The 12,332-nt window shown below is 39.6% G+C and overlaps 1 protein-coding gene across 2 annotated transcripts in view; it reads right to left on the bottom strand.

The window, feature by feature from the left end:
- Positions 1-12,332, bottom strand: part of P4HA1 (prolyl 4-hydroxylase subunit alpha 1) — an 88,796-nt gene that overhangs the window by 45,323 nt on the left and 31,141 nt on the right. For both annotated transcript variants that reach the window (XM_050803625.1, XM_050803623.1), the window contains exons 6-7: positions 5,542-5,781; positions 3,243-3,439 (exon numbers count right to left, since the gene is read on the bottom strand). In XM_050803625.1, the coding sequence (XP_050659582.1) occupies positions 3,243-3,439; positions 5,542-5,781 (437 nt within the window). The remainder of the gene's footprint in view (positions 1-3,242; positions 3,440-5,541; positions 5,782-12,332) is intronic.

The raw sequence follows: 12,332 nt of genomic DNA, 5'->3' as shown, positions 1-12,332 counted from the left end.
TAGCCGGACATGAGGGCACTTGCCTGTAGTCCCACATACTTGAGGGGCTGAAATGGGAGGACTGCATAAGCCCAGGAAGTAGAGGTTGCAGTGAGCCATGATCATGCCACTACACTCCAGCCTGGGTGACAGAGCAAGATGCTGTCTCAAAAATAAAACAAAACAAAACAAGTATGTCACATAAGCAGGAATATGAGTAGTTTGTTTCAATTATTATACTAATAATATACTAAAACAAATAATGATTTATGTTTATTCTCCATGCACTTTACCTAGAGTCAAATCCAAGGCTTTAATTTTTACTAAGTCTTTTATATAATGATGAGATGAATTCAGCTATTCTGAGAAAAAGAATTTTTTGTTTTTGTTTTTGTTTAGACAGAGTCTTGCTCTGTCACCCAGACTGGATTGTAATGCCTTGATCTTGGCTCACTGCAGCCTCTGCCTCCTGGGTTCAAGCAATTCTCCTGCCTCAGCCTCCCAAGTAGCTGAGATTACAGGTCCCTTCTACCATGCCTGGCTAACTTTTTGTATTTTTAGTAGAGATGGGGTTTCGCCATGTTGGCCAGGCTGGTCTTGAACTCCTGACCTCAGGTGATCCACCCGCCTTGGCCTCCCAAAGTGCTGGGATTACAGGCATGTGCCATCGTGCCTAGCAAGAATGTTCTTTTGATCTTAGGCAAAGTTGAGTACGTGTTACATTAACAGACTGGCAAATTAGCAGACTCTTGTTTTATATCTACAGTTTTGTTCCCTAAGAGTTATTAAGAGCAATAAAAATTTCTGCTTATTATGGAAATTTGAACACTAGATATTTGACATTACAAAACTTGTGAATTTTTAGGTGACAATGGTATTGTAGTTATTTTGAATTTGTATCTTTAAAAGATACATACTAAAATATTTAGTAATAAAACAGAAGGGAAAATGTTTAATGAGGGGACGGGCACGGTGGCTCACGCTTGTAATCCCAGCACTTTGGGAGGCCGAGGCGGGCAGATCACGAGATCAGGAGATAGAGACCATCCTGGCTAACACGGTGAAACCCCATCTCTACTAAAAATACAAAAAATTAGCTGGGTGTGGTGGCAGGCGCCTGTAATCCTAGCTACTCAGGAAGTTAAGGCAGGAGAATGGCATGAACCCGGGAGGTGGAGCTTGCAGTGAGCCGAGATCACACCACTGCGCTCTAGCCTGGGCAACTGAGCGAGACTCCATCTCAAAAAAAAAAAAAAAAAAAAAAGAAAAGAAAGAAAGAAAAGAAAAGAAAATACTTAATGAGTCTAACAGTGTCACTATCTTTGTATTTACTCATTAGCTGAAGCATATCCTCCTAGGACTCCATGAACCTAGCTATCAAAAGTGTCCCATAGGTATTGTATACTTTGCTGTTAGTGGTTAAGCTGTCAACAGTCATCAATATCAAAATGTAAAGCCCCGCTTGAGTTTACTAGTAGTAAAGAAAACGTTAAACGCTTTTCAAATGTTTACACTTAAAAGTACTTACTCCGAAAATTCATTAACTCTTTCTATGCATGCCTGCGTTCAGTTGAAAACTAATACCACATGAAATTCCTTTTCAAAAGGTTCCATAATCAATTAATATTGAGAAAGAATGTATATCATATCACAATGCACATTATCATAAAAAGGTTCTGAGAAGTCTTGAGGCTAAACAAAAACCTACGTTCAACTTTAACAAATGTTCCCCAGACTTTGTTCTTTTTTGCTTTTGACCTAATATTTATTAAGATCTTTGGAACTGGAATTCTGAGTTATAAATACATAAATATAAATATACAATAAACAAATATTAAAGATTTATTTAATATTTTATTCATTTAAAGATAAAGATAAAGACAAAATCTGTTAAAAACTTTCTGCATTTTGAGTATTAAATAGACTAAAGCATTTCACTAAGCAATCTTGTCAAGGTTAACTAGGAGCAAAACTACAAGGGATTATTGTATAGATGAATCTGTTGTATCTCATAAGATGCATAGAGTAGTGTTATTATCTCTAAGACTGCTGAACAGAAGGGTGCAGTGGCTCACGCCTGTAATCCCAGCACTTTGGAAGGCTAAGGTGGGAGGATCACCTGAGGTCAGGAGTTTGAGACCAGCCTGGCCAACATGACAAAACCCCGTCTTTACTAAAAATACAAAAAAATCAGCCAGGCTTGGTGGCGAATGCCTGTAGTCCCAGCTACTCGGGAGGCTGAAGTACAAGAATTGCTCGAACCCAGGAGGCGGAGGTTGCAGTGAGCCAGGACTGCGCCACTGCATTCCAGCCTGGGTGATAGGGTTTCTGTCTCAAAAAATAAATAAATAAATAAATACATACATACATACATACTACTAAAATCTCTCTTGCATTAAATGTAAGAAAAACTATCACTTCCTTTAAACTTATTTGATCCTTCACCCTTACCTGATCCTTCCAGGGTGAAGGATCAAATGAAAAAGGTGACTGCACAAACATATGTAATAGTATATGATTCACAAGCTTTATTTCAAAGCTATTTTACTAATAATTGGAACATATTAAATGTGGCACCCACAGAGAGATAATGGTATACCATAATTTTCTTAAAAAAGTTTTTTAGGCCAGGCGCAGTGGCTAACACCTGTAATTCCAGCACTTTGGGAGACAGAGGCAGGTGGCTCACAAGGTCAGGAGTTTGAGGCCAGCCTAGCCAACATGGTGAAACCCCATCTCTACTAAAAATACAAAAATGAGCTGGGTGTGGTGGCAGGCACCTGTAAACCCAGCTACTCGGGAGGCTGAGGCAGGTTAATCACTTGAACCCAAGAGGCAGAGTTTGCAGTGAGCCGAGATCACGCCACTGCACTCTAGCCTGGGCGACAGGGCGAGACTCTGTCCCAAAAAAAAAAAAAAAAAAAACTTTTTTAGAGACAGGGTCTTATTCTGTAGCTCAGGCTGGAGTGCAGTGGTGTAATCATAACTCACTGTACCCCTGAACTCCTGGATTCAAGTGATCCTCCCACCTCAGACTCCTGAGTAGCTAAGACTACAAGTGTGCACCAGCATGCCCAGCTAATTTTTAAATTTTTTTGTAATGGGGTCTATGTTGCCTAAGCTGACACACTGTAGTATTTTATGCAGCCATTCTGATTTTTATCACATAGGCTTAAATATAAAATGACTGATTCTCTCCAGAACTGTGTACAAACACATACACACACACATTCACATACACACAATTGGCTTTTCCACTTTACCATTTTGATACCCTCCCCACGGCACAGCATTTCGTACTTCTGTCTCTCTGGCAGGTAATCCACAGCAACCCCTTTTTTCTTTGGTGTAGTTTTCTGATCAGATTGGTCATCTGAAGCAGACTTATTGACATCTTTTTCTTTAGCCATTATATACTCAAAATATTTTAAGTTACCATTAGCTCTCTGATGTTCAGGATCTATTAGAAGAAAAACAAAGCATGTCCACGGGTAAGTTCACACTTGTTCAAGCATCAGAATACAGTAATATAAAAATAGGAGACACTATAATTTATCTTCCAAACCAGGTTGCTTCTGTGAGTGAAAGGAGGCACTAATGAAAATTATTATACCAAAATAATAGGTATTAAGTTACTAATGCCCCCAAGTAAATCAGGACATACAGTCACCTATATAAAAACAGTTCTGGGCCGGGCCTGGTGGCTCACGCCTGTAATCCCAGCATTTTGGGAGACTGAGGTGGATGGATCACCTGAGGTCAGGAGTTCGAGACCAGCCTGACCAACATAGTGAAACCCCGTCCCCCCTAAAAATACAAAATTAGCCGGACATGGTGGTGGGTGACTGTAATCCCAGCGAGTCAGGAGGCTGAGGCAGGAGAATCACGTGAACCTGGGAGGCAGGGGTTGCAGTGAGCCAAGATCGTGCCATTGCACTCCAGCCTGGGCAAAAAGAGTGGAACTCTGTCTGAAAAAAGAGTTCTGGAGACAGAAACAGTCACTTATTTAAAGGTGGCAACTGGTGCTATTACTTTGAGAATTTACTAATCAGCTAAAGGAACTAAGTTCAATTTGATGTCAAATGAATTTTAAAATCTTACTCATCCTACTTATTTTAAGCAATGAAAACGATTTTTCTAAGACTGAAAATAATCACATGAGGAAGACAGGGGATAAGCAATTCAAAAGCAACCTTTACCACAGATACATTATAAATGTAGCCTACTTCTAAGGGCCGAATGAAGTTCAGTCCCAAATTTCTAAGAAGGAAAAGGGAAACTAAAGATATAATTTTCAAATAAGCTAGAATCCACTAACTGCCTCAGAATTGCTAGTCATAATTTTCAACTACCTTTTAGTAGGAGAAAAGAAGACTAAGCTGCCCATCTGAGAGGGAAAAAAAAAACTAAAGAACCACACACATAAAAATAAAAAGGCAGAAGAATATATAGAGACTTCCCTTGTGACAGTAAGTGTTTAGGCTACCTAGGCTTAGATTGTAAAATATTTCTTGTCCTTCAGAAACTGCTCACAATAAATGTTACGATATTCAATATTAACCTGATTTTGTAAAAGCAAAGGAAACATGTGTGCAGGGAAGAGGAGTATACACTAAAAGGAAATAAATTTGTAGTAGGTGTCTTTGAGTGACTGGCTTATAGATGACTCTTCTGTATCTTTTTCTGTTTTAACAAATTTTCTATAATGAGTACAAAGCATATTTTAAATCAAGAGGAAATATCACTGGAAAATACTGAAAGGAAAAAAGATTACTCGAACCAATATCTTAATTTATTATCACCCAACTAAGAAATAACCCAATTATCCAAAGTTCATTTTCAGCACATCAATCCTTTTGAGCTGTTTGATTCTAACATACGCATATTTTCGTATTTTGTAAAAATAATTTTTAAAGTTTTAAAACTTCATTATATACCAAAGGCCACCTAAACTTACTGTCATACAAATTCTGGACTCCATCTCCAGAGATTACAATTTAGTAGATCTAGGGTAGAGATCAAGAAATTTTCATTTCTAACAAGTATCCAAGTAATTCTGATGCATGTGGTGCTTGGGCCATACTTGAAGAAACACTACATCTTTGTTCAAAGTACTACTGATAAAATTCTTCTAAGATATATTTTTCCAACATTTGAATTTGATAAATACATTCTGAGCCCATCTATTTTAAATCACTTTATTTTAAAATATGAAATGCAATAAAACAAAACACCCTTCAAAGGAAACTGATTAACATCTAAAATGGCAACATGGTAAACAAACATTTTTGACTGAGTTAGTTACATTAGCCTCAATTTTGAAATTCCTGGAGAATATAGAGCAGAGAAACACAACCACGGTTGCAGCACTATTAGGTGAGAAAAATCAGTCATCATTTACTTTGAGAAAAAAGAAAAAGAGGATAATGTATGTTTAACAAGTAAAGCTCCCGACTTATAACAAATGAGAAAATACCAGAAGTATATAAATGGGGAGACACACATAGAAAATATATCTCTCTCAATATAACTATAACCTTAAATTAGGCCCAGATAACATACCTAGTTCAAGAAGCTTCTTTGTGAGCACAAGTGCCTTATCCAGGTCTCCCTGCTGATATACCGCATAGCTCAAATAATCTAGAACAGATACTTTATCTATGGTAGAAATCTCGCCTTCGTCCAGTTGCCTTAGGGCTTGTTCCATCCACAGTTCTGTATGGTAATAATCTGCTTCTGTATAGGCCACTTTGCCCAACTCAAAGCAGTCCTCAGCTGTTAGAAAAGATTTGTGTTTCACTCCTATGAAAAGAAAATACAGAGAACTTTAGGAATCTTAACACTACTGTCTTTATTTAGGACTACACAGCTTTCAAAATGCTGTCTCACTTCCATTTGAAGTTCACAATAATCCTCTGGATAAGCAAAAATTACCCTAATTTCATAAACAAAGGAACAATCTATAATATAACGTAGACTGACAAGAATCACACAGCTGGTAATAGGGGACACGGAACCTACAGAACCCAAGACTGAAGTTATCAGCCATCATACCAAAATGAAACATCCATTAAGTTGAAACATACTATTTTCTAACGGTAGGAATTACCATATGAGAGAGAGAGATATATATATATATATTTTTTTTTTGAGACGGAGTCTTGCTCTGTTGCCAAGGCTGGGATGCAATGACACAATCTCAGCTCACTACAACCTCCGCCTCCCGGGTTCAAGTGATTCTCCTGTCTCAGCCTCCTGAGTAGCTGGGATTACAGGCATGTGCCACCATGCCCAGCTAATTTTGTATTTTTCGTGGAGACGGAGTTTCTCCATGTTGATCAGGTTGGTCTCGAACTCCTGATCTCAGGTAATCTACCCACCTCAGCCTCCCAAAGTGCTGGGATTACAGGCGTGAGCCACCACGCCCGGCCACCATATGAGATATATCTATCTCACTCCTAACCAACAATCTGGGCAAGAGATGAATGTACGGAAGGAGAGGTAAATATATCAACTAGATTCTTTCTTTTAAACAGCATTAATATGTCATTTGAATACCAGAAATTCACTCATTGAAAAATTACAGTAGTTCTTAGTATATTTACAGAGTAGAGCAACCATCACAACAATCTAATTTTAGAACATTTTCATCACTCCAAAACGAAACCCTGTAACCATTAACAGTCACTACCCATTACCTTCCCCACCCTGCCCCAGCCCTAAACGACCACTAATCTACTTTCTGTCTCTACAAATTTGCCTATTCTGGACATAATGCTACTGTGAACATTTGTGTATAAGTATCTATGTGAACATGTTTTCATTTCTTGAGTATATATATATGAGTGGAACTGATTGGTCCTATAGCAACTCTATGCTTAATGTTTTGAAGAACTGCCAAACTGTTTTCCAAAGTGGCTACAACGTTTTACGTTCCCACCAACAAGATATGAAATTCCAATTTCTCCACATCCTTGCTAATACTTGTTATTGGCCTTCTTTTTTATTATAGATGTTCTGGTGAGTATGAAGAGGCATTTCATTGTGGTTTTGATTTGCATTTCCCTGGTGACTGATGATGTTGGGCCTATTATCGTGTGCTTACTTCCATTTGTGTATCTTCTTTGGAAAAACTATCTTTTCAAAGCTTTTGCCCATTTAAAAAATTTGGTGGCTAGGCATGATGGTTTCACACCTGTAATCCAGTGTTTGGGAGGCCAAGGAAGGAGAACTGCTTAAGGCCAGGAGTTTGAGATGAACCTGGACAACGTAATGAGATGCTCATATCTAACAAAAAAAATTTTAGAAATTAGCCAGACATTGTGGTGCATACCTGTAGTCCTGGCTAGCTGGGAGGCTAAGGCAGGAAGACTGCTTAAGCCCAAGAGTTCAAGGTTACAGTGAGCTATTACTGCACCACTGCTTGCACTCTGTTAGAGTTCTTTATCAAGACAGAGTCTCGCTCTGTCACCCAGGCTGGAGTGCAGTGACGCGATCTGAGCTCACTGCAATCTCTGTCCCCAAGTTCAAGTAATTCTCCTGCCTCAGCCTCCCAAGTAGCTGGGATTACAGGCGTGTCCTACCATGCTGGCTAATTTTTGTATTTTTAGTAAAGATGGGGTTTCACCATGTTGGCCAAGCTGGTCTTGAACTCCTGACCTCATGTGATCCACCTACCTAAGCCTCCCAAACTGCTGGGATTACAGTTGTGAGCCACTGTGGGTGCCTGGCTCAGCTATATGACTTTTAAATATTTTTCCCATTCTATGTGTTGTCTTTTCAACTCTCTTGATGGTGCACTTTTGAAACTGTGATGATGAAGTCCAACTTATTAATCTTTCAGCACTTGTGCTTTTGGTGTTATTTTGTCAACTTGCTTCTGCAGTGAAACTTCCATTTTAAGAAAAGGAGGTATTTGATAGTTCACACGAGATAAAATATAAATAGAAAACACTTCAGAAAATACTTAGTCTCATTCATCACTGAAGAAATAAAAATTAAAACCACCACAAATAAAAATATTTTAAAATAATGGCCTAGATTTATTGAGGTCTTACTATCTGCCAAGTATTTGTCACTTATTTAATCCTCAAAGCCATCTTACTACAGATGAGGAACTAAAATAGAGGTTAACTAATATGCCCAAGGTCACATGTTTAAAAGCAAGAAATGGAATCGGTTCAATACAACTCCAGAAGTTTGTGCTCCTGATGTTGTAACATTAAACAGCAAAACCTAATAGTGGATGGAAGCAGCAATATAAACTGGCAACTTTGCTTTTAAGAAATTCAGCAATATGAGAAAAGAAGAATTTAAACTCTGTGACTTAATACTACTATTTTTCAGTTATTTCATTGAGATTTAGTACTAGGGATTGGGGACCTTCCTGTATAACAGATTTTTGTGGCTGAACCATATTATAGCTAAAAACTGTAATAAGCTAAAAGCAAGGAAATAAGGAAACATATAGGCAGATATATCAATTTAATGGGATAGCATTTTTCATTAAGAAAGATAATTTCAATGATATAGAGAAAATGATAAGACATTTAAAAATAGAAAATATGAACAAATAAGATACCCCAGGCCAGTCGTGGTGGCTCACACCTGCAATCCCAGCACTTTGACAGGCCGAGGCAGGTGGATCACCTGAGGTCAGGAATTTGAGACCAGCCTGGCCAACATGGTGAAACCCTGTCTCTACTAAAAATACAAAAAAATTAGCCGGGAGTGGTGGCAGGCACCTGTAGTCCCAGCTACTCGGGAGGCTGAGGCAGGAGAATGGCGTGAACCCTGGAGGTGGAGCTTGCAGTGAGCCGAGATCGCGCCACTGCACTCTAGACCTGGGCGACAGAATGAGACTACATCTCTTAAAAAACAACAACAACAACAACAAACCACACACAAAGACAAAAAAACTAAAGTCTAACTATGTCTACTTGGAATTCTAGAAGAAGAGAATAGAAAGAATATAGATAAGATAGTATTTAAAGAGATAATGGTAGAAAAATTTCCAAAATTAAAATGCATGAAAGTTCAGATTCAGGAAACAAAGAATTCCAAGCCAAACAAAGCTCATTTGAGGGCATCTTAAGAATGTGTTTCAAGGAGGAAAATTCCAAAAGGAAAGTCTAATGAGGTACAATAAACAATGATGAACAATGAAAATGGTATACATAAATGCCAGTCTAAATTAAAGAAAGGGCCAGGCACAGTGGCTCACACCGGTAAATCTGAGCACTTTGGGAGGCAGGTGGACTACTTGAGCTCAGGAGTTCGAGACCAGCCTGGGCAATATGGCAAAAGGCCATCTTTACTGAAAATACAAAAAATTAGCCAGGCATGGTAGCGCACGCCTGTAATCCCAACTACTGGGGAGGCTGAGGCATGAGAATTGCTTGAACCCGGGAGGCAGAAGTTGCAGTGGGCCCAGATTGCACCACTGCACTCCAGTCTGGACAACAGAGCGAGACTCTGTCTAGGGAAAAAAAAAAAAGGTGAATAAAGACAACATTGATGGGGTGAAACTAAGGGAAAAAAGAAAGGGGATGGTCACGGGACGCGCTGCAGCATGGTGGCAATCTTTAGATGGCTATTAAGAAATAGGATGAATACGGCCGGGCGCGGTGGCTCAAGCCTGTAATCCCAGCACTTTGGGAGGCCGAGACGGGCGGATCATGAGGTCAGGAGATCGAGACCATCCTGGCTAACCCGGTGAAACCCCGTCTCTACAAAAAATACAAAAAAACTAGCCGGGCGAAGTGGCGGGCGCCTGTAGTCCCAGCTACTCGGGAGGCTGAGGCAGGAGAATGGCGTAAACCCGGGAGGCGGAGCTTGCAGTGAGCTGAGATCTGGCCACTGCACTCCAGCCCGGGTGACAGAGCAAGACTCCGTCTCAAAAAGAAATAGGATGAATAAAGTAGAAACTGACGGGTGTGAAGACAACAGTGACTCCATCTTGCATGCTAATCTACCATGTTTACTTTTGATTAACCTCAGTCCCACAAATGCCTGCTGATTTCTACTTTACTTGCTGTCCTTAGTGTAAGAACATGTACTTACTATAAATCCTGCCTTTAGAGCAAAGCAACCTTGATGTTATCACAAAAATTATAGGCTATGACACACATAGCATTCTTGCCTGTTCTGGAGCTTGCCTTTGTCCCTATAGAGCATGTACACCCTTTCCCTATGGCATTTAAGTCATGGGTCTGGGGACTAATGGTGCAGAGATCTACCTGTCTTGCTGCTGCCCAAGACCATGCTTCCATCTATAAGTTTCCCAATAAATCATCCTTTACTGACAGTAAGTAAAAAAAAAAAACTGTAGAAACTCCACAAAATAGAGTAATAACATGTACCTATAAAAAGAAATGAGGATTTCTATACATGATATGAAGTAATGACTAGGGCATATCAATATCAATAAATTAAAGCACCAAAGTACATAACAGTATTTACAGTATGCTTTTTTTTTTTTTTTTTGAGACGGAGTCTCACTCTGTTGCCCAGGCTGAAAGTGCAGTGGTGCAATGGCTCACTGCAACCTCCATGCCCCCTCTGGGTTCAAGCAATTCTCCTGCCTCAGTCTCCCGAGTAGCTGGGATTACAGGCGCCCACCGCCATGCTCAGGTAATTTTTGTATTTTTAGTAGAGATGGGGTTTCACTATATTGGCCAGGCTGGTCTCAAACTCCTAACCTCAGGTGATCCACCCACCTTGGCCTCCCAAAGTGCTGGGATTACAGGTGTGAGCCACCACACCTGGCCAGTATGCTATCTTTTGTTTATGTTGACAGAACATAGGAGTAGACATACATTTGCTTATATTTTAAAAAACTGGAAATAGTAAAACTAACAAAATGGTCACATAGAAAAAAGAAGGGAATAGGTTGAAAAGTACAGGAATAAAGTGAGATTTCTGTTAATGTATCTTACTAGTCTAGTTTGGACTGTCAAAGAATTTAAAAGTTTTACATAATTTAAAACAATAAATTGGCTGGGCATGGTGGCTACAGCCTATAATCCCGACACTTTGGGAGGCCAAGGCAGGACGATCTCTTGAGCCAGGGAGTTCAAGACAAGCCTGGGCAAAAGAATGAGACAATGTCTTCATTTAAAAAAAAAAGAAAAGAAAAGAAAAAAAAGCCTGGCCGCTATGACTCACACCTGTAATCCCAGCACTTTGGGAGGCCAAGGTGGGCGGATCACGAGGTCAGGAGATCAAGACCGCTAACATGGTGAAACCCCGTCTCTACTAAAAATACAAAAAATTAGCTGGGCATGGTGGCGGGTGCCTGTAGTCCCAGCTACTCTGGAGGCTGAGGCAGGAGAATGGCGTGAACCCGGGAGGCGGAGCTTACAGTGAGCTGAGATCACACCACTGCACTCCAGCCTGGCGACAGAGCAAGACTCCATCTCAAAAAAATAGTAATAAAATAAAAAATAAAATTAAAAAAATTTTAAAATTAAAAAAATTTAAAAATTAGCCAGGTATGGTGGTACATGCATGCCTGTAGGTCTAGCTTTTTGGGAGGCTGTGGCAGGAGGATCCTTTGAGCCCAGGAGTTCAAGGCTGCACTGAGCTACAATCATGCCCCTGCACTCCAGGCTGGGCAATAGAGCAAGATATTCTTTCTAAAACGAGCAAACAAATGAAAATAATGAATCAAAAGAAAAAACGAGGACAATCCCTAAAAATCTGAGGAAATGAAATAAATGAACCCAACTGTGTAACATTTAAGGGCATAGCCACAAAGAGAAATGAATTACCTCAGACGTCTTTAAAACAAGATTTTGACTGATCATATCTAGAGTCATGTATTTTAAGGATATAAAGTGCAAAAAAACTGTATTCAGTAGTCTTAATGTTATTAATAGTATGACTAAAATAGTATGAGTTAATAGTATGAATAAAAGAATAATCATGTTAATATCCTTAGGAACCAAATTTTCAAAAGAGATAGAAATATAAACCCTGTGGTTTTCAATTTGAATTAAACAATATAAACTTTATATTTCCCGACTCTGTTTATGACAAACTTGACAGCAATAATCACCCCTAGAACCTAGCCAGACTCTGCAGCTTAAATGTCATCCCTGTTCAAAGGAATCAAGCCTTGCCAGGCAAGGGGTGGCACACCTGTAGTCCTAGCTACTCAAGAGGCTGAAGCACAAAGATCACTTGAGCCCAGGAGTTCCAGGCTGCAGTGCACCACAATCACATCTATGAAGAGCCACTATACTCCAGCCTGAGCAACATGGCAAGACCCTATCTCTTAAGGGGCGGTGGCGGGGGAAGGACCAAGGCTCATTAAAGAAATGCCTGGTTGCTACTCTGGAGTAGAAAAGAAA

The sequence above is a fragment of the Macaca thibetana genome, chromosome 9, assembly GCF_024542745.1.
Source record: "Macaca thibetana thibetana isolate TM-01 chromosome 9, ASM2454274v1, whole genome shotgun sequence".
Lineage (NCBI taxonomy): Eukaryota > Metazoa > Chordata > Mammalia > Primates > Cercopithecidae > Macaca > Macaca thibetana.
This window is presented reverse-complemented; position numbering and strand designations above follow the sequence as displayed.